At 36.4% G+C, this 26936-nt stretch overlaps 1 protein-coding gene across 1 annotated transcript in view; it reads left to right on the forward strand.

The window, feature by feature from the left end:
• The first annotated feature begins 328 nt into the window (after positions 1 to 328).
• The window catches only part of LOC150083757 (STAM-binding protein), a 144707-nt gene continuing 118099 nt past the window's right edge, over positions 329 to 26936 (forward strand). The window contains exons 1-2 of the mRNA XM_090377459.1: positions 329 to 585; positions 24071 to 24295. Of these exons, the coding sequence (XP_090233585.1) occupies positions 24087 to 24295 (209 nt within the window). The 5' untranslated portion in view covers positions 329 to 585; positions 24071 to 24086. The remainder of the gene's footprint in view (positions 586 to 24070; positions 24296 to 26936) is intronic.

Genomic DNA, 26936 nt, shown 5'->3' on the forward strand with positions numbered 1-26936 from the left:
TCTCATAAAATCCTGGGACCTCCACTTAGTATATATGTATCGAAGGAGCGTTCAGTGAAGGGGAATTCACTTTCCATTCCTGCAGTTTAATTATTTTAGTTTTAGCGAATTCAGGCTTGATCAGCCATTGCATATCATATAATATAATAATTATTATGTTTTTTATTGCTTCATTTATTTTTGTACATATTGCTCTTTCGAGGGGCTATGATTTCACAGAACTTTCATGTGTCACCATGATGTGACGCATTGTGCGACTTGTATATGCTGATAATGTTTGTTAGATGTACTGAATTTGTTTTTTCAAGAAATTAGAGTTTCTAATTAATTGTACTGATTTCTTTTACACCAATAAGTGAGCTTTATGTTATGATAAAATAAAATTGTTAGGCTTGATGTAATATTTGTGGGTTGTATATGTTTGGACCAAAGTTTTAAGTGAGCGAGGAAGAGTTTTATGATCTTGAGGACATTTATTACTTTCTGAAACCGATTGTTGACTTCCAAAACCTACCCTGTTGGTTTAATGTAGGAATTGTCATAGAGGGTTGTACTGAATTAACTTTTCTTCGTTTTCATTTTAAGGTGAGTTATGTGTTGTAATTATACAAACCAAATCAAGCACACCGAACATTCTGGTTGAGTGCTGTTTGACAAAATATCTTCATCGAATAAAAGCAACATTTATTCCTCCGGAATTTATATAGTTTTGCTTTCATCTTGTAAAAAGCCATTTGTTTTATTATTATTTATTATTTTTAAAAAAAATAATTGCTTTAACTGCTTCGCACTTGTTACAATCGAACAAAATATTTGAATCTAATGTGTAGTATGCAAGAGACAGTGTAGTATTCTTGTTTTAATCGATGTTTTTGAATATCACTATGATATTTCATCCCATGCAGTAGAATATATCTGTATCTGATATCTAGCAATATCAATCATAACATGTTCTCCACAGGAATACAGAGGTGGGTGGTTTGAATATAAAGTGAAATGTTTATCAGCTGAAATCAAAAACTGTGCATGTTTGCTTACATTCACAGAAATTATTAGGCAAATACTTTTCCAGCAGTTAGCCAACACCCAGTTAGATATATTTATTCATTTCAATAATTGGAAACCATTTCATAGTATTCAAAAGTAATTGTAACAACCCAAACTCTTTGGTCAATCAGAAAATTAGGCTATGAAACCTTGATGGAAGGAACTTTGCATATGCCATTTTTTATTTTTCCTTGGTTAGAGGAATATATGTCTGCAATACAAAATTATATACTTTGCAGGATGAAACACTAGCCCCATAAGAAAAAAAAAAAAAAATGATTTGTTCTTTCTAGCATATATGGAAATATATGTTAGATTTCTGTTTCGCAGTCAACATTCCAGTCCTATCTTGTTCAGATTTTTTTCTCTGCAGATGATGTGCCTATTTCTGATTATTAGCTGAACTTTCGTTTCCTCTGATGTATTCAGCTTTAGCATTAGCATTAGTAGAGGCATATGATGCAAGCAAGCTTATAGCAATTATATTGCTAAAAGCAAGCTTAAAAAAAAAAAAACACACACACACCTCATTTCACCTATCCATTTGCTCCAAAAGTTTATCCAGTTCTTCCTCAAATTTATTTAAGCTATCAGCTTCCACAACAACAGATGGAAGTCTGTTCCAGCAATCAATCAATTATCCACTGGCTAAAGGCAAACTACTGTACAAATTGGAGCAGAATGGTATTAAGGGTAAGTTGCTACAATGGATAAAAGGATGGTTAAGTGGGAGAAGACAGAGGGTGGTAATCAATGGGTGCTGCTCTTCGTGGACTAATGTTATTAGTGGAGTCCCACAGGGTTCGGTGTTGGGTCCACTGTTGTTTTGTATATTTATCAATGATATTGATGAAGGTATATCAGACTTAATGTCGAAGTTTGCAGATGACACGAAGGTTGGCAGGGTTGTTAATGACAGTCGTGGCAGTGTGCTACTGCAACAGGATCTAGATAATTTGGGCAGATGGGCTAAGAAATGGCAACTGAAGTTTAACCTTGACAAATGCAAAGTACTGCATATGGGTAGAAGTAACCCCAGAGAAACGTACCAACTGTGTGGTACTACACTTAAGGTGGTAGAAAAGGAAAAAGACCTGGGAATAATTGTGCAGTCAGATATGAAGTTTTCTGAGCAATGCAGACAGGCTGCTAGGGCAGGTCATGGGGTTTTGTCAATGATATATAGGAATTTTGCTAGCAGGGAGAAGGAGGTGATTGTCCCTCTGTATAAGGCAATGGTCAGGCCACGCCTTGAGTACTGCGTACAGGTCTGGAGGCCTCATTTTAGGAAGGATGTAGATTTGCTTGAGCGGGTACAGAGAAGAGCAACAAGATTGGTGAGGGGAATGAAGGGATCCTCTTACCAAGAGAGGCTCAAGTTCTGCAAATTGCAGTGGCTGGAGACTAGGCACCTGCGCGGTGATCTGATTGAGGTCTATAAGGCCTTGAATGGGTTGAGCACGCTGAATTCTGATGGGATCCTCCCACTTGTTCAGAATACGAACCTACGGGGACATAAGTTCAAATTAAGAAAGGATAGATGTAGAATAGATGTGCGGAAATTTGCCTTTAGCTAGCGGGTGGTTAATTGCTGGAACAAACTTCCATCTGTCGTTGTGGAAGTTGATAGGTTAAATAAATTTAAGGAGGAACTGGACAGGCATTTGGAGGGTATGGTGTGATTTTTTTTTTTTTTTTTTTTGGCTGATGCTGCATAAGCTCCTACACTTGCTTTCTTGCATCAAGTGCCACTACTACTACTACTACTACTACATCTGTTCTACAACTGTCTTTCCTCAATTTGAGTTTATGCCCCTCAGAAAGGAAAAACTGTAAAAATTGTTTTTTATTTTAAGTTAATATAATATTTCTATTTGCTATTCAAACACAGAAGAATCCCATCAGCATTGAACCCGCTCAAATCATTCAAGGCCTTATACACCTCATTTAGATCACCTTGCAGGGTGTGTAGTCTCCAGCTTAAGTCTTGGTAAGAGCACCCGTTTCACCTCACCAATCTTGTTGCCCTTCTCTGTACTCACTCCAGAAACTCTACATCCTTCCTAAAATGAGGCTTCAAGACCTGTATGCAGTACTCTGTGTGTTGCCTGACCATTTCCTTATACAAAGGGATAGTCACTTCCTTATCCCTGCTCGCAAAATTCCTGTATATCGTTGACAAGACCCCAAGACTTCTTACAGCCTGTCTGCACTGCTCAGAAAACTTCATATCTGACTGCATGTTTTTTACAATACTTTAACATAACATGTTTTTACTTACATATTTTTATAATACTTTAACATAACAATAATCTTTCTAAAATATTTTCTACTAAAAAAAAATTAATAATTTTGACTCTTTTCAAGTTTTAATTTTTCTAGATACAATCAAGATGACTTTTGTTGATATTTTAGCATTAATTTCATCTTTTATGAATTTAATTTTCATTTGTTTTATTGATTATAAATTACACAATAATTAGAGCCTTTTATATGTTCAAAAGACTTTTATTATCACCAGTATTTACATTTTAGTTAGTTAAGAATTAGTTCAGAATGTTATTCTTTTAACATTTTTTTTTTCCCGTTTTTTTTTTTTTTTTCCATAGTCTGTCAATTGTTCATTTCATATTTCTCTGCTATCTGATTAGTTCAATGCAAGATTAAAAAGCATGCAAAGAAAGGACAAACTGTAAAAATTGTTTATTTTAAGTTAATATAATATTTCTATTTGCCCTTCAAACACAGCTTATTTTATAGTTTTGTTGCTTAATTATTTCTGAATAATTTTAAATAATTTAAAAATTATGAGAATAATAGAAATATATGGCTAGTTTATTGTATTTAAATTATCAGAAAACTCAGCCCATTTAAAATTAAACTGATTCATTTTTGATTATTGTTTATATAAATCAATAATTAATACTTAATGTTTATTTAATTTTTTATTAAAATTTAAATGTCTGTGGGACACAGGATTGTGGGTGAAATATGTTATAATATACACCTGTATCTGAAAATGACAAAAAAAAAAAAAAAAAAATCTAGATATCAAGAAAAAATATAACCTTTGTGAAATTTTATTAAATCTATTATGGAAGAGTATTATTATTATAAGACTCAATTGTAATGAGCTAGAAAAGAAATATGCATCTATGTTTATGAAAGATAATCACAGGTCATGCTCACATAAGACAGAGTCCACTCCTGATTAATTCAGACATTTAATAGCAAGTATGATCATCACTGGCAGCCATTCATCTCTTGCAAAGAATTCTTTAATGATTTAGAAAGAGCAGTTGACTGATAAAGAAAGAATCGTGTTGGTTGGAGATTGAAACCACAGAGGAGGAAATACAATTACACATACAGAGACTCCTCTGACCGTTTGGTCGTCCCGGAGTATAAACAGAAAATTTATTTATTTATATTTTAGAAAAATTTGTAGGTAAAGGTAAACCTAACAATAATGGTAAAATATTATTAGAATTTTGTATAAGCCATTCACTCTTAATTCAGCATCAAAGATAGCCATGGGTTTATGTTCTTTTCTGATTTCTGTTATTCCTCCCTCCACAAGTTTATGTGGAAGGAGCATAACAGAAACAAGAAAAGCATAATTGAATAATCTTTAAAGAAAGGGATGTTAAACATATAGTTCCAAGATACAAGGATATATAGAGGATTTGAGATTGGAAGTGACCATTATCATTTGTAATTTATGCTCAGTACAAAGATGGTTACTTCCAATCTCAAATCCTCTATATACCATTGTATCTTGGAACTATTTTTATGATCCATTTCTTTAAAGATATATTCAATTAAAGGTATAAAAAAATGCTAAAATGGACAAAAATTGAAAAAAAAAAAAAAAAAAAAGGCTCTCAAATCAGCTAACAGCTATTAAATATAGCAGCTTTCTTGCTAAAAATTAAATGTCATTTCCGATGCTAATTTGATGAAAAATGGCAACAGTTTAAGAGCACCTTAGTGAAACCTGCAAAAGAGATACATGGAAAGAATTTGTAATGACAAGAAATTCAGAATGCTGGATGAACTCAAGAAGTTAGAGGCAGTTGGAGAATTGAAAAAAAATATATTATGAGTTTGATGAATAAACTACTGAATCCTTATTGGAGTATAAAGAAAGTTGTAACAGGGCTATGGTATATATATGAAAAAATACTAAAGAAAAATACTAAAGAACAATGTCTGCACAGGGTTAGCCTGTGCAGACATTGTTCCTTAAAGCTCTTCAAACAGAGAAGTTTTTCCTGATTTATTTTCTGCTTTATTAGTTTAAATTGTCATATTAACTTATTTTCTAGAGTAGCTTTATATTCCTAGTTACGATACTTAGTTTAAAGTTTAACTTAGACAGAGATTTCGTAGATATTACTTAGTATCGGTAACGGTATCAAATCCACGTGTCACAAATTGAACGAGAGGTCTTTTAACCAAATTTAGTCGATTTATTAACCAATTGTTATATCAAATTATCTTCTATAAGTAGATTATAGACCTAGTCAGGATCCTTAGTTTATTCTAAATTGAGATAGCGAGATTTCGAAGCTAATCAATACTTACGAGTCCGTAGAAATACCGTTCGTGAATTCCCGCCATTTTTACACAATAGCATAAGCTTAGTGTAGTATACTGCATAATATAATATTGTCAATTAATCAGTAAATCTATTAATCTTGATAAACTTTATTGTCAATTAAATTGTATTTTTAACTCTATATATATATAACGACTTAATCGTAACAAATAATTAATACATAACTATAGTGGTACACGTGATACGGAAGTTGTATAAAGGGAACACTAGATACCGAAAAAAAAAAAAAAAAAAAAAAAATATATATATATATATATATATATATATATATATATATATATATATATATATATATATATAACATAACTGTTTTGGGATATAACTTAAGGATTTAATTTTTGTTTTAAATTTTATTGAATTAAATTGGAATCATGACTCTGACCAGAGCAGCAAAGCAAAAGGCTCAAGCTAATGGGAGTGCTGTGGTTCAGGGGAGAACTGAGGGGGACAGTTGCCCTCTGAATCACAGTCTATTAAAATGCACTGTTTGCTTGATGTTTGCGGAGCAGTCGGGTACGGGACATGATACTGCCAAGGGGGATGTCTTTGTGTGTGCACGATGTAAGGAGTGCAAGGAAATCAAGCGACAACTCAGCGTTATTATGGGCCTTTATGAGACCTTGAAGGACAGGGTGGATGCCCTCGAAGGAAATAAATTGAGGGGCCCATCAAGCTCTCAGCTGCCCACATCAACGCCAGAGCTTGCACTTGGTCATCAGGCAACACAGGGGCAGCCCCCTAGGCAGAATGCGCTGGTCCCACAGGAACTAGTAGTTGTTGGTGACTCTATTGTCAGGGAAACGGGGAACATGCTTTGTAAAAAGGATAGGTGGAATAGGACCAGGGTATGTCTGCCAGGGGCAAAGGTTGATGACGTTGTAGAGCGGATATCATCTTTTAAGGGCACAAAAGGTGATATAGTTGTACACGTTGGCACTAATGATATTAAGAGTAGGAGACCGGCGGAATTACTTAGCAAGTACAGGTCACTGTTGAAAAAAAGCCGTGAATTAGGGTTGAACTTGAAAGGGTCTGCAATTCTGCCCAGACACGATAGGAGGGAGTATATGATGAGAGCCTTGTCGATCAATTCGGCCCTGGAGGGATTGTGCAAGGCTCAAGGGGTAGAATTTTTTTCAGCCTGGACTGTACTTGTTAACAGGAGAGATTGCTTCTACAGGGATGGGATACACTTAAATAGAAAGGGTGCAAGAATTTTTGCTGATGCTGTCGAGGCAGTGTTAGGTGGGTCGGAAAACTGCTAGTTGGGGGGGATACAAGGACTAATAGATTAACAGTAGCCACTGGCAGAGGTGGAAGTGATTCTTGCACTGCTTCTATTCAAATGAGCAGAAGTCTGAAAAACAAGATGCAGGATATTTCAGAGACTGCTGGTAGTCATTGCGTTACAAGTAAACACATGGGTTGTGTTAGGGTAGCTAAGAATAGAAACAGGTGCATGTATACCTGCGTGTACACCAATGCTAGGAGTTTGGTAAATAAATTTGATGAATTTGAGGTATTGCTCAAAACATCAAAGGCAGATATTGTTGGGATATCAGAGACGTGGTGTCACACAGATATAAGTAATGCGGAACTGGAATTTGGGGAATACAATGTATATAGAAAGGATAGACAGGACAGGAGGGGAGGAGGGGTTATGCTATTAATTAAGAAACACATAAAGTCGAAGGAAGTGAAGCCAGTTGACATCGATGGACAGGGCAGTGTCGAGTCAGTTTGGTGTGACATAAGCATAGGGAAATCAAAATTGAGAGTAGGAGTGTGCTATAGGCCTAATGACTCTGATGAGTATAATAATATATTGTACAGGGAAATAGAGTGGGCCAGTAAATCAGAGAGTCTTATAATGGGATATTTTAATTTCCCAGATATTGACTGGAATTTGTGGGTTGGTCACTCGCACACTAGCAAGGCTTTTGTGGATTTATTGGATGATTGTTTTCTACATCAGCATGTTCGTGAGGCAACAAGAGGGAGCAATACTCTTGATCTGATTATCAGTAGTGATTCTTCATGCATTAAGAACCTGCAGATAAATGAACCACTAGGTGGCAGTGATCACAGTGTGTTGACGTGGGATTTACTCAAGGAGGTAACTACCATCAGAGGTAAAGGGAAGGGTTTTTGTTTTCGTAAAGGCGACTATGATGGTCTGAGACAGTATTTAAATTCTATACAGTGGGACCAACTGATGATGTTACCAACAGCAAACTCAAAATGGGAAGCATTCAAGGAACTAATCTTGGAGGCTACCAGGCTTTACATACCAACTAAGAAATATTGTTCAAGGTTTAGGCCTAAATGGTTGTCAGATGGACTAATGAGACATGTGGCAGAGAAGAAAAATGCATGGGATACATACAAATTAATGGGTGACATGGAAGCCTATGATAGATATAAGTTGGTCTGTAACCAAGTCACAAAGGAGATTAGGCAGGCAAAGGCAGACTACGAAAAATCCTTGGCAAAGGATGCAAAGAAAAACAGAAAGGAGTTCTTTACATACTTGAACTCGAGAAGGAAAGGGATGAATCAGATTGGTCCACTGGATATTGATGGTTCAACAGTTGAGGATCCTGCTCAGGTGGCTAACAATCTAAACGAGTATTTTGCATCTACATTCACGCATGAGGAGTTATTCAGGAAGGAGAATGATGTAGGTAAAGTAAACATTGGCAGTGAGCTGGATGATTTTGTAATAACTGAGAGGAAAGTGGAGGAGAGATTGTTGAGGATAAACATAAAAAAGGCACCTGGGGTGGATGGGATCTATCCAGTTATATTAAAGGAGGCAGCAAAGGAAGTATGCAAACCCCTAGCCATAATTATGAGAGCTTCTTTGGACTCAGGGGAGGTACCCATAGACTGGAGATGTGCAAATGTAACCCCAATTCACAAAGGAGGATCAAAGGCTGACACAAGTAATTATAGACCTGTTAGTTTAACTTCTGTTCCAGGTAAATTAATGGAGGCACTGGTTAAAGAAGCACTGCAGGATCATCTAGACAAGAATTCAGTTATAGCTCAGACGCAGCATGGTTTTGTTAAGGGCAGGTCTTGCCTGACCAATTTGATTGGATACTATGATGTAGTCACAAAAGAACTGGATGCAGGCAATAACTTTGATATTTTATATTTGGATCTTAGAAAGGCTTTTGATACTGTTGCACATGGAAGACTGCTGCACAAATTGGAGCAGTGTGGCATTGGAGGCAAATTGCTGCTATGGATAAGGGGATGGTTGAGTGGCAGAAGACAGAGAGTGGTAATCAATGGACACTGCTCAACGTGGACTAATGTTATTAGTGGAGTTCCTCAAGGTTCAGTGTTGGGTCCATTGTTGTTTTCGGTGTTTATGAATGATATTGATGATGGGATATCAAGTTTAATGTCTAAGTTTGCAGATGATACAAAGGTTGGCAGGGTCGTTAAGGACACTACTGACACTATGCTGCTGCAACAGGATCTGGAAAGGTTGAACAGATGGGCTGAGAGGTGGCAAATGAAGTTTAACATTGACAAATGTAAAGTACTACATATGGGTAACAGTAACCCCAGAGCAATGTATCAACTCTGCGGTACTACACTGACAGTGGTGGAGAATGAAAAGGACCTGGGGGTAATTGTGCAGGCAGATATGAAGTTCTCTGAGCAGTGCAGACGAGCTGCAAGAGTAGCTCATGGTGTCTTGTCAATGATATACAGGAATTTTTCTAGCAGGGATAAGGAGGTGATTATTCCCTTGTATAAGGCAATGGTTAGGCCACATCTTGAGTACTGTATACAGGTCTGGAGGCCTCATTTCAAGAAGGATGTAGAGCTGCTGGAACGGGTACAGAGAAGGGCAACAAGATTAGTAAATGGAACAAAGGGTTGCTCTTACGAAGAAAGGCTTAAGTTTTGCAAAATACAGAGTCTGGAGACTAGGCACCGGCCAGGTGATCTGATAGAGGTGTATAAGGCTTTGAATGGTTTGAGCATGCTCAATGCCAATGGGATTCTTCATCTTTCTCAGAATAATCACCTCAGAGGGCATAAATTCAAATTGAGGAAGGACGGATGTCGGATAGATGTGCGGAAATTTGCCTTTGGCCAGCGGGTGGTTGGTTGGTGGAACCGACTTCCATCACTTGTTGTTGAAGTTGATAGCCTAAACAAATTTAAAGCTCAACTGGACAGGTATTTCGAACGAACGGAGGGGTGAAATGGGAGAGGGTTTTTTTTTTTTTTTTTTTTGGCTGATGCTGAATAAGCTTGCTTTCTTGCATCATATGCCTCTACTAATGCTAATGCTAAAACTTGGGGTGATATGGAAAACAAATATCAGGAAAGCAATCAAAAATGAAAAGGACTTAAGAAAAATAAAATAAAAGGATATTTTGAAGATATGGAGTAAATATTTTGATGGTTTGCTAAATGAAGGAACTGGGAACATAATTGAACAAGAGGGAAAAAGATTGAAATAGAGAAAATTTTAGATTTCTTTTACTGAGGTATAAAAAGTCATGGTAAATAGTAAGTATGGAAGGGCAGCAAGTTAGATAAAATTACATATGAAATGCTGAAAAGACCTCTAGATAATGTGATGTTGATGGTGATTATATCGTATTATCTAGAGGTCAAGTTCCTCTGAAGGACAAGTTCCAGAAGATTAAGTGCAAGGCAATTGTTCTAGTATATAAAAAGGGAAATAAAACTAAATGTATAAATTATAGAAGTTCATTCCTTAGCAAAGCAGGTAAAATCTGTTACAGTATTTTAGAGAAGAGGGTTAGAAATATTGTTGAATATAACCTTGAGGAAGCATTGTCATGTTTTAGGCCAAAAAGGAGATGCCAGGAAAGTCACAGAAGCATAGCAAGAATATTTATTTCAGATGGTTGAGCTTGAAATCTAGTAATAATTAAAAATATCTAGAAATCTGTTAAAATTTTTAAAAAATATTAGGGAGGGGAAACAAGGATACTTTTACTTAGAAGGCTATGTTTATGATTTTTTAAATTACACAGACTTTAAAATTTAAATTTATAGATGGTACCTATTTTAAGAAAGTTTTAAATTCAATAAATTGCAGTGTCTGGAAACCAGGTACCTGCAGAGCAACGTAGTGGAAATGTTTAAGGCTTTAAATGGATAGAGTAAACTAAATGCTGATGGCACCCTTACTCCTACTTAGATGATACACACGCGAAGGGAGATAATTTTAAATTGAGATAACATGGTTATAGGATATATAACCATCTTATAACTAAGTGCAAACTACTCTGGTTCAAAAGTACTTAGTTTTATTAGGAGACTCTGTTGTCAGGGAAACAGGAAATATTTTTTGTAATGAGGATAGGTGGACTAGAGCCAGGGATAATGATGTCACCAACAGACTGTCAGATTTTAAGGGGGGGTAAAGAGAATATTATTATTCATATGGGGACTAATGATATTAAGCATACACAATCTGGCAGTTTGTTAGATAAGTATAGGACCATGTTGAAGAAATGCCATGAGTTAGGTCACAATGTCTATGTGTCTGCATTTCTGCCCAGGCACGATAGGAGGGTTATATGCTGAAAACATTGTGGATTACCTCAAGACTTGAAGGACTCTGCAAGGCTTTTGAGGGGAAATTTCTATAAGCTTGGCCCGCACTTGTAGGCAGAAGGAATCTGTTTTGTATAGATGGGATACATTTAAACAAAGGTGGTGCAAGAGTTTTTGCCAGTATTATTGAGAATACCTTAAAGATTCAGGGAACCTGCTAGTTTGGGGGGGGGACAAGGGTAATATAGATACCCATTTATCTGATAATATTGGTCAAAGTAACATTTGCACATACCTCAAGAGTTCTTGTTTGTTACCGCAACAGAACATATTAGCAAGATGTTCTGAGAGCAGAAATGTTTCAAATGAGCGTGTATCTAATGCCAGGGAAGAGAGCTTAAATAATTTTAAGGGGTGTGCCAGGGTGGTTAACTATACAAGAACACTTAATTCTTAATTGTTTATACAGTAATGGCAGAAGTGTCATCAATAAAATGAGTGAATTCAAACTGCTGGTTAGAACAAGTAACGCTGACATAATAGGGCTTATGGAAACGTGGTGCCACCCAGAGATAGGGGATGATGAGTTTCAGTATGGTATGTATAATGTATTTAGGAAGGATAGGGAAGATAGAAGGGGTGGTGGTGGGGGGGGTCATGCTTTTTATCAAAAGCAGCCTGAGCATGATGAAAGCTTTCTCAGATTCAGACATTTTGCATGATAGTATAGAATCTGTATGGTGTGATTGTTGAAAGCAAAGGTATAATGAGAGTGGGAGTAATCTACAGGCCAGGTGATTGTGAAGATTACAATGAGAGCCTCTACATGCAAATGGAATGGGCAAGTAAGCGTGAATGTCTTATTATGGGCGATTTTAATTTGCCTCTAATTGATTGAGCAAATGGGAAGGAAACTCCACGTGGGGGACAAAATTTTTAAATCAACTACATGATTGCTATTTGTATCAACTTGTCAGGGAAAGTACTAGGGAAAAGAATACTCTTGATCTCATCATCACCCATGAACCAAATGACATAATAGGGCTGACAGTACAGAAACCAGTAGCAGGAAGTGATCACTGAGTTTTATGGTGGACGATGAAGAGAGAGGTAGCAGTAGTTAAAGGCAAAAGAATGGGTTATAATTTCAGAAAAGGAAATTACGATGGCTCTTAAGATGCTACATGGACTCTATTAACTGGGTAGATATCTCACAGAGAGCGAATGCAATTGAATTATGGTATACCTTTAAAACACACAGATGCCTCGAATGCTTATATACCATTAAAAAAAATACTCCACAAGGAGGATTCCAAGTTGGATGAATATTGAAGTTGCCAGATTACTTGAGCAGAAAAAGATGGCATGGAAAAGTTACAGAGCAATAAAAAGTACTGAAGCCTATAACAACTACAAATTGATCTGTAATAGAGCAACAGAAAAGGTTAGGCTGGCAAAGGCAGATTATGAGAAATTACTGGCAAAGAAGGGGGATAAGGAATTCTTCACATATATAGATGCAAAGAAGAGAAGGACAAACCAAATCAGACCCTCACGTAATGGATGTGGGATAGTATTTGATACCCCAGCTGAAGTTGCTGTTGTTGTTGTTATTTGGTTTTTAGGAGCATTAGCAACTAAGGCCATATTGCTCCGGGAATATGCGGTGGTCATTCCCTAACCTTTCCTCATCCTCCGTATTTGGTGGTGACGGGCTCGAACCCCGGTCTAATCAGGAAGCGTGTGCTGTGCACTGCTGCTCCTTCCCACCTGGCTACGGAGGCGCCGTAGCTGAAGTTGCAGATGAACTGAAAATTTACTTTGCATCGATATTTACAGAAGAGAAACCCTTCGTCAATGAGAAATTATGGGAGTAAAGTTGAAAAAAATGTAATTAATGATGTTGAAATTTCACGTATATTTAATTAAAAAACTTTTGAGCCTATAGGCCAGTAAGGCTCATGGGGTTGATAGCATATACCCTATAATCTTAAGGGAGACGCAAGTGAGTGCATTGAACCATTGAGGCTAATTATGAGAGTATCACTGGACTCGGGGAGTAATTCCATTGGATTGGAAAAATACCAATGTATCTCCAATACATAAGAGCTGTTCTAAGAGTGAAGTTGAAAATTACCACCTGGTTAGTCTAACTTCAGTAGTAGGGAAAATCATGGAGACAATGATCAAAAGTGGAATTCAGAATTATTTAGATAGAAATGGAATTCTGAAGGATACTCAGAATGGTTTTGTAAAGGGAAAATCGTGTTTAACTAATCTGGTTAGCTATTTTGACAGGGTCACTCGAGCTGGATGCTGGGAATAATTTCAACAATGTTTATTTGGATTTCAGCAAAGCATTTGACTCATTCCCCCATGAGCGGTTACTTTATAAGCTGGAACAGGTTGGAATCACAGGGAAAATCCTTAGATGGATAGCTGGATGGCTTCAAGGCAGTAGGCAGAGTGTTGTGATCAATGGCTATTCCTCAGATTGAGTTGACGTAAGAAGTGGGGTTCCCCAAGGATCAGTATTAGGACCACTGTTGTTTTTGATTTTCATAAATGACATCGATAAAGGGATAGAGGGCACGATGTCTAAATTTGCACATGATGTAAAGATTGATAGAGTAGTTAATGATCACCGCCAAGCAGAGCTTCTTCAGAGTGACCCTAGATAGACTTCAGGAATGGTCAGAAAAATGGCAGCTATGCTTTAATCCAGCAAAATGTAAGGTATTGCACCTGGGGAACAGTAACCCCACAATAACTTATCCATTTGGTAGAGTTGAACTAAAGCCGGTAGTGGAGGAAAGGGACTTGGGTATTACGATACAGTCAGACATGAAGTTCTCCGAGCATTGTAGAGTGCTTGCAAGGAAGGCCCATGGTGTCCTATTGATGATTTATCGAATGATTTCTAGTAGAGATAAGGATGTCATAATCCCATTATACAGGGTGCAGAAGAACTCTACCGACAAATTTGAACAGGTGATGGAGGGTACCAAACGAAACATTTTTTGTCAAGTAAACATAGGTCGCAAATAAGTTGTTATAGCAGAAGCTATTAAAGGGTTGTAAAAATCAGAACAACACATTCAGTAATTTAATGACATTTAATACATACAAATCATTTGCCGTTGCACACAAAATAGAAAAAACAATCCATAACACAGTGCTCGAATGTACGACTACCATCAACATTAATGTATGCATGCATTGAGAAGTCCTCAAAGTGGCGCATATCTGCTGCTAATAGCATAAAAGTGTAATGTCATATTATGATCAGTACAGGTACAGATATGGAGCATTTCACTGTTGCAGAAATGACAGATATCCATGTAATGTACCGCACAGCAAATGGAAACAGAAGAGAGGCTCGCAGGATTTATCAAGAACGCTTCCCAGACAGAAGGTTGCCTCACCACACAACATTTGCTACCGATACACCAAAGATTGCGGGACACTGTCTCTTTCGGTGTGAATATGCATGATACTGGATGTTGATGCACTACTAGGACACCCCGGTTTGAGGAACAGGTTTTGAAGATCTTCACTAATACTCCTTCTACCAGCACAAGAGCCGTTGCATACCGATTGGATGTGCAGCATCGTTTGGTGTGGGATGTGGTGCACAAAGCTGGACTATATCCTTTCTGATGCCAAAAGTGCATGCACTGGAACCTGCTGACTTTGCCCACTGTTTCGAGTTCTCCCACTGGTTTTTACAGGAAACCAACTTGCAACCTGATTTTGCCAATAATGTGCTTTACACTGATAAGGCATGTTTCACTCAAGAGGGATTGTTCAACAGCTGCAACAGTCATGTGTGGGCAGAGAATAATCCCCATGCAATGGTTGAACATGGCTACCAACACAAGTTTAGTGTCAATGTATGGGCTGGCATTGTGGGAATTAGTTGGACCATACATGTTGCCTGCACATTTAGATGGACAACTCTATTTGCATTTTCTAGAGCACACGCTTCCAGAGTTGTTGGAGGATGTTCCTCTGATTGTCCGAGCAAAAATGTGGTTCCAACATGATAGCGCAACACCACATTTTGACAGACGTGTACGTGCACACTTACATACAACCTTTCCAGGCAGATGGATTGGTCGAGGTGGACCTGTAGCCTGGCCATCAAGGTCGCTTGATCTGACTTGTTTGAACTTTTTCTTTTGGGGATACATTAGCATTAGCATTCATTAGCATTAGTAGAGGCATATGATGCAAGAAAGCAATGTTATGCAGCACCAGCCAAGGGAAAAAAAAAAAAAAAAAAAACACTTCCACTTCACCCCTCTGTTCGTTCAAAATACCTGTCCAGCTGAGGCTTTTAGGCTATCAACTTCCATTACAAGGGATGGAAATCTGTTCCACCAACTAACTACCCGCTGGCTAAAGACAAATTTCCAGACATCTATGCTACATCTGTCTTTCCTCAATTTGAATTTATGCCCTCTCAGGTGATTATTCTGAGCAAGAGGCAGAATCCCATCAGCATTGAGCATGCTCAAACCATTCAAGGCTTTATACACCTCTATCAGATCACCTCGCCGGTGCCTAGTCTCCAGACACTGTAATTTGCAAAATTTAAGCCTTTCTTCGTAAGAGCAACCCTTTGTTCCATTCACTAACCTTGTTGCCCTTCTCTGTACTCATTCCAGCAGCTCTACATCCTTCTTGAAATGAGGCCTCCAGACCTGTATACAGTACTCAAGGTGTGGCCTGACCATTGCCTTATACAAGGGAATAATCACCTCCTTATCGCTGCTAGAAAAATTGCTGTATATCGTTGATAAGACACCATGAGCTACTCTTGCAACCGACTGCACTACTCAGAGAACTTCATATCTGCCTGCACAATTACTCCCAGTTCCTTTTCATTCTCTACCACTATCAGTGTAGTACCAGAGATGTGATACATTGCTCTGGGATTGCTGTTTCCCATATGTAATACTTTACATTTGTCAATGTTAAACTTCATTTGCCACCTCTCAGCCGATCTGCTCAACCTTTCCAGATCCTGTTGCAGCAGCATAGCGTCAGTAGTGTCCTTAATAACCCTGCCAACTTTTGTATCGTCTGCAAACTTGGACATTAAGCTTGATATCCCATCATCAATATCATTCATAAACACCGAAAACAACGGACCCAACACTGAACCCTGAGGAACTCCACTAATAACATTAGTCCACGTTGAGCAGTGTCCATTGATTACCACTGTCTTCTCCCCCTCAACCACCCCTTTATCCATAGCAGCAATTTGCCTCCAATGCCACACTGCTCCAATTTGTACAGAAGTCTTCCATGTGCAACAGTATCAAAAGCCTTTCTAAGATCCAAGTATATAATATCAAAGTTATTCCCTGCATCCAGTTCTTTTGTGACTGCATCATAGTATCCAATCAGATTGGTCAGGCAAGACTTCCCCTTAACTTCCCATGCTGTGTCCGAGCCATAACTGAAGTCTTGTCTAGATGATCCTGCAGTGCTCCTTTAACCAGTGCCTCCATTAATTTTTCTGGAACAAAAGTTAAACTCACAGTTCTATAATTACTTGTCAGCCTTTGATCCTCCTTTGTGAATTGGGGGTCACATTTGCACATCTCCAGTCTATGGATACCTCCCCTGAGTCCAAGGAAGCTCTCATAATTATGGCTATAGGTCTGCTTACTTCATTTGCTGCCTCCTTTAATATAACTGGATAGATCCCATCCACCCCAGGTGGCCTTTCTTGTGTTTATCTTCAACAATTTCTCCTCCACTTTACTCTCAATTAATACAAGATTATCTAGCTTACTGTCGGAGTTGAATACACCGCTGGCATTCCCCTCACTGAATAACTCCTCATTTGTGAATGTCGATGCAAAATATTCATTTAGTTTGTTAACTACCTGAGCAGGATCATCAACAGTTGAACTATCGATATTAAGTGGACCAATCTGATACATCCCCTTCCTTCTAGAGTTTACATAAGAAAAGAACTCTTTACTGTTTTTCTTTGCATCCTTTGCCAAAGATTTCGCGTAATCTGCCTTTGCCTGCCTAACCTCCTTTGTAACTTGGTTACAGATCAACTTGTATCTATCATAGGCTTCTGTGTCACGTGTTAATTTATATGTATCCCAAACATTTTTCTTCTCTGTCATATGTCTCATTAGTTCATCTGACATCCATTTAGGCCTAAACCTTGAACAATATTTCTTAGATGGTATGTAAAGCCTAGTAGCTTCCAAGATAAGTTCCTTGAATGCTTCCCATTTTGAATTTGCTGTTGGTAACATTGTCAGTTGGTCCCACTGTATAGAATTTAAATACTGTCTCAGACCATCGTAGTCGCCTTTACGAAAGCAATAACCCTTCCCTTTACCCCTAATGGTAGTTACCTCTTTGAGTAAATCCCACTTCAGCAAACACTGTGATCACTGCCACCTAGTGGTTCCTGTATCTGCAGATTCTTAATGCATGAAGAATCACTACTGATAATCAAATCAAGAATATTACTCTGTCTAGTTTCTTCCCAAACATGCTGACGTAGAAAACAATCATCCAATAACTCCACAAAAGCCTTGCTAGTGTGTGAGTGACCAACCCACAAATTCCAGTCAATATCTGGGAAATTAAAATCCCCCATTATAAGACTCTCTGATTTACTGGCCCACTCTATTTCCCTGTACAGTTTCTTATTATACTCATCAGAGTCATTAGGCCTATAGCACACTCCTACTCTCAATTTTGATCTCCGAGTGCTTATGTCACACCAAACTGACTCGACACTGCACTGTCCAGCAATGTCAACTGGCTTCACCTCCTTGGATTTTATGTGTTTCTTAACTAATAGCATAACCCCTCCTCCCTTCCTATCCTGTCTATCCTTTCTGTAGACGTTGTACTCCCCAAATTCCAGTTCTGCATTCCTTATATTTGTGTGACACCACGTCTCTGATATCCCAATGATATCCACCTTTGATGCTTTGAGCAATACCTCAAATTCATCAAATTTATTTACCAAACTCCTAGCATTGGTGTACATGCATCTGTTCTTTTTCTTAGGTACCCTAACACAACTCATGTGTTTACTTGTACTGCATTGCCTCCCAGCAGGCTCTGAAATATCCTGCATCTTGTTTTCCAGGCTTCTGCTCATTCCAATAGAAGCAGTGCAAGAATCACTTTCACCTCTGCCACTGGCAGAGGTGAAAGTGATTCTTGCATGAAGACTCTTGTGTATGAAACACTAGTTGACACAGTGGAGGAACTTATAGCACGGATTGTTGCAGCAAGTGCAGAGATTCTAGACAATCTTAGGAACTTTCAACACCTACAACATGCAATGAACCGTCGGTGTGAGTTATGCATTGAATATCATGGTCACCAGTTTGAGCACTTCTTATGAATTGCTTTTTCTATTTTGTGTGCAACAGCAAATGGTTTGTATACATTAAACAACATTAAATTACTGAATGTGTTCTGATTTTTACAACCTTTTAATAGCTTCTGCTGCTATAACGACTCATTTACGAACTGTGTTTACTTGACAAAAAATGTTGCTTTTAGTACCATATATCACTTGTTCAAGTTTGTCGGTAGAGTTTCTCTGCACCCTATATAAGGCTATTGTTAGACCACACTTGGAATAGTGTTCAGGTATGGAGCCCACACCTAAAGAAAGACATTGTGCTTCTTGAAAGGGCCCAAAGATGGGTAACTCGTCTGGTGAGATTGGCAAAAGGGCATCCATATGAGGAAAGACTTTGAATATGTGGGTTGCATAGCTTGGAAACTAAGCACCTTAGAGGATACTTGATTGAGGTGTTTAAGGCTCTGAGAGGCATAAGCAAACTGAATGAGGACGAAATTTTTTGAAGTTATAGATAATTCTAGAACAAGGAGCCATAATTTCAAGTTACATGGAAATATTTAGACTGGATTGCAGGAAGTTTTATTTTAGTCAGTGAGTTATAAATTACTGGAATAAGTTACCTACATGGGTGGTAGAGGCTGACAGTATGGGGAAATTCAAAGGTCAGCTGGATAATTACCTATGGGAGGAGGGAAATGCATAGTTTGTCTATTTCCTTTTCTCTTATGATTATTATTTTATTTTATTTTTTTGTTATTTTATTTTATTTTATGATTATTGTTTTTTTTTTTTTTTTTTGGCTCGTGCTGCAAAGCCACAGGGTTCCTTGCACCATGTGGCCATTGCTGATACTAATATGTGGAAATTTGCTTTTAGTCAGAGAGTAATTGATTGTTGGAAGAAACTTCTACCTGGAGTTATGGAAGTGGGTAGTTTTAATAAATTTAAAAGATTGGGTAAATTATTTGAATGGATGGGAAATTAAAGTGAGTAGTTTTTATTTTTATTTTTTTTTTTGGCTGACGGATAGACTTTCTTTCGTGCATCATTTCACTGTTAATAGTGAAGTGATTTCAAAAATGGAAAATTTTCAGTGAGGATTAAAAGAAACATCGGAAAAATGGTTTAAGGTTAAACTTTGGAGTGAAATAAGGCTGCATTTTTATCACCACTTCTTTTTATAATTTTTGTGGAACATTTAATAAAGGAATTTAAGTCTCTGACAAATTTTATTGTGTGAGATGTATAAATTAGATCATTATTGTGTGATATGATATGCAAATGATATTGTACTGTTCAATATAGATTGCAAGGGGTTCAAGAATCATTAAGAATTTATCATGAAAATTAGTTACACAAAAGCAAAACATATGAATGTTGGGAGTGATGAGAACAGATGGAAGCACTGGAAGGATCATATTACATATGAGGAAACAAAAAAAAAAAAAAAAAATGTTTTGAGTAACAAATATCCCAGTTAAAGGTAAGTGAAGCAAACTTAAGTTGTATTGGTATTTGATGCAAAAATAAACCCAGAAGCAGACCAAGAGAAAGGGGGCATCAGTGGTTTTAAGCAATCATTAGAAGGAAGGAAAAAAGGCTTATTTTAGCTTGAGCTAAAGCTCAAACAGAAAAATAGTGAAGGAATGCTAATGAATAATAAATCACACTCCACTATACGAGCAGATTTGAACACATAGTGGGTTCTGGAAGAGGATTCAGATAAGATTTAGATCCAGAGATGCTGGCCAGTTCATCTGAAGGATATCCTTTTCACTCTGAAGAAATTCACAACCAGTTTTTCTTATTTAAAAAATAAATTCTAGGCCTATAGCACCTCTTTGAAACTTGTTGCAAGGCTCAAGAATCTCATCTCTATTTTTGAGCAGTTAAGGTGCCTCCCTCAAAGATATGGAGACCAGCATGGCTGTGCATCATGATGATTTCTCCAAATCACTCCTATACTGGTCCTTTTCACTGCTGTTAGAGGGATGGGATATCATATGTTCATATGTGTCACTTGTTTGTACTTGTTGCACTTCTTTGGTCTCTTGATGTTATTGTCATAATCTTGTAATTACAATTCCTGACATATTTGAAGTTCTGGCTACCTCAGCTTCTAATTATCCTTCCATCCTTCTGCGAATAGTCATTTACTGCTCCAACTCTTCTGTGTTGCATTCTATAGAATGAGGAAATCCAATCAGATGTATTTCATACAGAATTAAATTTTAATTAGATGGTGCTGTTATAGTGTCACTTTTATAATCCACCTGATTTGTCCATTTTTGGATTTAAAATTATATTGTTACCATATTGTATAAAGTTTTGCTTAAAACTTACATAATTACATTTAACCCTTTCAAGAGTGAATATATTGATTACATTGTTCTGTGTATGGGCTCTGGAAATGACACACACAGATCTAGGTTTTTTTTAAGGTCATTTCAAGTACATTTCAAATAATATGCCTATTTATATAAATTGTCTAATTTTTCCAGTATATGCTGTTATCCTTTATCTGAGTTTCCAGTTAGTAGAGGACAATGCTTTAATCAGATGGCAGCATGACAATCACTTTGCCAATAGGGGGACATTGTGGTCTGAATTTGGCTTACAAAAGCCAAAATTCAGATCCACAAGTATCTCTTAATGCAGTGTTTCCCAACCTTTTTTTTATCATGCCCCACCTAAGTCTTTCTAAAATTCTGATGCCCCCTATGTAACGTTGGGAAACACTGATATACATATTTTTTATATTCAAAAATTGAATTATTCCCTAAATGAAGCCTAATTACAACTTGTTCAGGACACAAGACTTAGGTTTTAGGAAGAAATCATTAGGAAATTATTAAAAAAAAATAGTAAGTAAATTTTCAAAACATATAATAGACATTGTGATATCCAGTCGATTTCTTTTCTTTAGTAACAAATCATTTATGGCACTAAATCCACATTGAGCTAAATATGAAGATGGAAACGGTAACAATAGCTCTCTTGCAACGTTGGTTGAATTTGGGTATTTAATTTCTGTTTCATCACAAAGCCATGCCATCGCTTCTTTTATATTGAATAAAGTTTTAACTGACTCATCATTTTGCATTTCTGAGAATTCTTCTTGGTACTGCATTGATACATCAGACAAATCCACTAACATTGGTTGCATCATCCAGGTTGGAAAATCAATTTGTTTTAAATCAAAAAACCTTTCTTTTAAATCATCGGACAGAATTTTCAGATGATCAACAATAACAAATACAGCAGTATCAGTCACTTCACATTTTTGCAGACAACGAAACTGTTCAAACTTTTTTTAAAAATATATTTTTGACATAATTTAATAAATGTAATGAAATCAAATGTCTTCGCTTTTGCATCGACAAGAGTTTTATTTGTTCCTTGAAGTTTATTTAATATATTTAGTTTTTCAAAGATATCGGCTAAATAACTCACAAATGCTTTACCATCAACCGTTAACAGATGCTTCATTTTAGGTTTGTCACTTAAAAAGTCACTAATAGTATCAAATAGTTCCATAAATCTTTTCAAGCAGTTCCCTTTCGAGAGCCACCTTACTTCAGTGTGAAGTAAAAGTCTCACGTGGTCTTCATTTTGTTTTTCACAAAAAAGCTTGAAGAGACACAAGTTTTCCCTAACACAGTGCACAAGAAGCATTTCTGGATTCTCATCTTTTATCAATTTTAAGCAGCCATTTTTCTTGCCCATCATATTAGGAGCACCATCTGCAGTGCAAGATGTTATATTTTTCATTGGTATATTATTGTCATCTAAGTAATTTTTTAGCTTATTATATATATCTTTGGAGATAGTGGTGCTCTCTAACAATTTACAGAATAACATTTCTTCAGCAAAATTACCTTTATCAATATATCTTACATAAGTTATCAGTACGGCTTCACTGTCTCTCAAAGTTGAGTCATCCATTTGCACTGAGAATTTTCGTGTTTTCAGCTTTCCAACAAGTTGTATTTCAATGTCTTCACTCATTTCATCTATTCTTCCGCTAACAGTATTGTTATTGAGTGGCATAGCTTTCACATTTGTCATCTTTTTCCAGAACTGTTTTAAGAAATGCTGATATTGATGGTTTGATTAAATTCTCTCCTATAGTATGATTTTTCCCAGATTCAGCAATGAGTAAAGAAATTTAATAACTAGCCTCAAGAGTACGATTGACAGTTGCAGTATGAGCAATAAACAGAGACTTTACCAACAATTCTTCTTTTGTACAAGTTAAGTCATAGTAGGCGGTTGTTTTAAACTCTAGACGAGCAATTTTTGAATTGCCCCCCTGAACAATCAAATTTCCCCCATGTGGGGCGTGGGACCCACGTTGGGAAACACCGTCTTAATGTGATGAAATCAGCTTAAGAGATACATAAATAGGTGTAGAAGATTATTGCTTTAAAAAAAGAAATGAGTATCTATGAGTTTTTAAAATTTTACCTTAATTGTGGGCAATCAAGTCACTATAAGAAATTAATATTTAAAAGCATTTATGTACAAAGTTTTCATTTTTACAAAACTTAAATGCCATAAACTTGCTTTGCAGAGGACTCCCCATCGAAAACTCACTACAGGAGGCACACACATTTGGAGAATTCACTCTTGAAACGATTAAAAATATTAACTTCTATCTCCCTCTCCCTTCCTGTTCGTTATCTTCAATATCATATTTTATGCAGTCAAATGTAAAGAATATAAGTATTTTGTTTCTTCCCTGTTGGAATAATAATAGTGTCCCCAATAAAATCCTCCAGCTGTGTTGCCTTCTTTATGTCTATTTACATATTTTTGTTAGCTTATCTCTGCATTTCCCATTACACTGGTATTCCATCAATTATCATTCCACCTGATTTATCTTCATTCACCCGATTCATCTTCAATCCCAACTTTATGCTCTTTCTGCTTTTCCCCCATATAAATCCTCTATATATTCAGTCCAGCTATTCAGTATAGCACCTTTATCCTTTATTTTATTAATTTCTCGCTGATATCAGTAACCTTGTCCTTTATTTCAATCCAATTCTTATTGATATCTTCACTTTCTATCATACTTCTGTTATTCATTCTTTACAAAATTTTCCTTATTCATGTTCCTCATCCTTTCCACATCCCATATATTATCTTTCTTTGCCCTCTCAATTATCATAAACATTACTCAAACATAAACTTTATGCATTACATCCATAATATTTGTATTGTGATTGCTGTCAATGCTTAGATATGCATGAGAATGTTTCACACTATTCTTGTACCTTTCTCTTAACATTATCAAAGTACTTTCAGATAAACAGCACTCTCCAAAATGAGGAACATGTATAAAAAACTGTTAGGTGAAGGCACAGTTTCCTCTTCATATATTGTTCTACTAATTTGTTGAATCACATTAGTAGATCAGTACGAAACTAGTAGATTGTGTTCAAAGAAATTTTATTTATTTTTTATTTTAGGTAAGTGGTTTATAATATGCCTTCAATGAAGAACCCAAATGATGATCGTGAGCCACGTAGCCGAGTACGATCTCTTGCAAAATACGGCAGTTCTGTAGAAGTAGACCCGTCAATTCCCCCTCGGCGCTATTTTCGATCTGGGTTAGAAATGTTGCGAATGGCAAAAGTATATTTAGAAGAGGGTAACCTAGAGAATGCTTTTATAATGTACTCCAAATACATCACGTAAGTTTTAAAGCATTCTTTGCCAAAGCAAATATATTTATGTATTTACCTTGGAAATCTTTTAGAATATTACTTTTAATACTTGTAAATATGATCAAATTTTATTTAGTTGGTTATACGTAAAGCGTAGAAAATTCTTTATACAAAATGTGATATTTTTGTGTCGAATTTTAACTTGTGTTGGAGCATTGTTTTACCTCCCATATTTCTCCCCCCCCCCACACACACAAAGCTGTATTGCTCTTGAAAACAATCGTTGCTCAAGTTTATGATTAAAAGGTGATAAAACGAAGATATTTATAAGCAGTTGGACTATTTTGTTTAGTTGTGTTTTTAAAACAGAATTTAAACTGTAGTGAATAATGCAATGAAAAAAAATTGGTGTATTGAGTTCATGTTTGAAATATTGCATGCAGTCTGATAACCAACATCTGCAGAATGCAGGCAGTCTAATCTACTTGTTTATGATATTTTTAAATTACACAGGCTTGCAAATTCAAACTTGTAGATTGGATTTTTATTCTAATATGTTTGAATTTGAGAAGCACTGAACACTTTAGTTCAGTTCACTTCAAAGCACTTGAAGAGCACTTCAAATGTTGTTCCTGTTTGCAAAAGCTATGACATAACAGCCAAAACATTATGGTATTGTATTAATTTTTTTTCAGTACTGTGTTTTACTTATTTTAAGAGTTAATACGCCTAGTGTTAATTTTTTTTGAATGTTGTAATTGTCGAAGATAGATTAAAGTAGCGCATTTAAATAATTTTGTTATGTAATTTCAGAATTTGCCATTTTTTTTTATCACATTTTTGCACAAACTTGGACGGCTAAGGTAAAGAAAGCCAACACGAGAACGACGAGAAATGTCGGATAACTTATGCAGAAAATTAGTTTCCCGACACCGGACTCTAGCGCTGCTCTCTAGGTGTTATTGGTCTGGAGCCGAAATCGAGAAGAATATATTGATTGACAGGTAGACGTGGCAAATGATGAAATGATTGGTGGTGGGCGCGACAGATGACAAGCTACTGTGTAGTCATTGCTTGGCATTATGATGTGTATTTATGAGTAAAGAATTGTGCATAATAGTTTTGTGATGAACAGTAAACAGGTAATAGTAGCGATGAATCTTTTAAAGATGGAAGAAATTTGTAAGGAAAATAAAACGTTGGTTGATTTTTTGATGAAAACTAAATTAATAAACGTTTTGTTCTGTTCATTTTTATGTTCTTCATTATGTTTTTTCCTCATTATCAGAAGCAGATTTTTGGAGTTCATGAGTGTTTTTACTATATTGTTGATTTAGGTTTGGTTTTGGAAAAAGGAAAAGGTTTCTTTATTTTTCGTTATATTTCATAACCTGACCTTAAATGGTTAGGTCACGAAATATAATAGGAAAAGAAAGAAAGATTCTTATATATATATATATATATTGGTCGATTTTATTTAATTAAATGGTATTTATCTGTAGGGAATTATATTTACAATAGCATTACCTATGTATAATAGCATTAATGTTGCACAACTGACAAATACCTAATACTGTAATCTTTATCAGATATCATTATTCTAATCTTCAATAAGAACACAATATATATATATATATATATATATATATATATATATATATATATATATATATAATAAAAGTACAGTAATAAAAATGAATATTTTGTTAATAAACAATTTATGTGCTAGTCCACCCCTTCCATTTTGGGAGGGGATTTCGAGCTCCCATGGGATTCAAGTGGAGGTAACCTGACCTTTTTTTAACCATTATGGAAAGCGTTCATTAGGGAATTTGCAATTAGGGCAAGTTACCATTATTGCTTCTGAGTGATACTAAACCGATATTATCGTGTGTTGCGTTTGCGCACCAATCAGCACATCGTTTGCCATGCCTACCTATCAATCATTATATCGTTCTTGACTTTGCTCCAGACCGATAACACTTACTGTCTGTTTACCCGAGTGAGCAGCGCTAGAGTGCCGTATCGGGAAACAAATTTTCTGCATAAGTTATCCGACGTTTCTCGTCATTCTCGTGTTGGTTTTCTTTACCTTCGCCACTTGGACACCTGTGAGGAGATCTGATTGAGCTGGTTTAAGGCTCTGAATGGATTAAGTCAATGCCAATGGAATCCTTCCCCTTGCTCGGACTATGTATATAAATTCAAATTGAGGAAGGATGGTTGCAGGATAGATGTGCAAAAATTTTTCTTCAACCAGTGGGTAGTTGAATGTTGGAACACACTTCCATCTCATGTTTTAGTAATGGGTAGTTTGAATAATTCGTCGAAGTAGACAAACTGTTGGAGGGGATGGACAGGTTATGTGAGAAGTGTTTTTTTTTTTTTTTCTGATGCTGTTTAAGCTTGCTTTCTGGCATCATTTACCACTACTAATACTAACTGTGTAATGGGAAGTAAAATAATCCAGCCAATGTTGCAGATGAATTGAACAGATACTTTCACATTGATATTTATAGATGAAAAATCCTTCATCTTTAGTGATATGAATTACAGAGGACTGTTTATTAGAAAAACTTAGAATCCTAAAGGTCAGTAAGGCGCTTGGAGTTTATGGCATGCCCAGTAATTTTGAGAGAGGTGGCAAGAGAATGCATCAAGATTAATT

The sequence above is a fragment of the Mastigoproctus giganteus genome, chromosome 7 (assembly GCF_048544385.1).
Source record: "Mastigoproctus giganteus isolate SK-2022 chromosome 7, ASM4854438v1, whole genome shotgun sequence".
In the NCBI taxonomy this organism is placed as follows: domain Eukaryota; kingdom Metazoa; phylum Arthropoda; class Arachnida; order Uropygi; family Thelyphonidae; genus Mastigoproctus; species Mastigoproctus giganteus.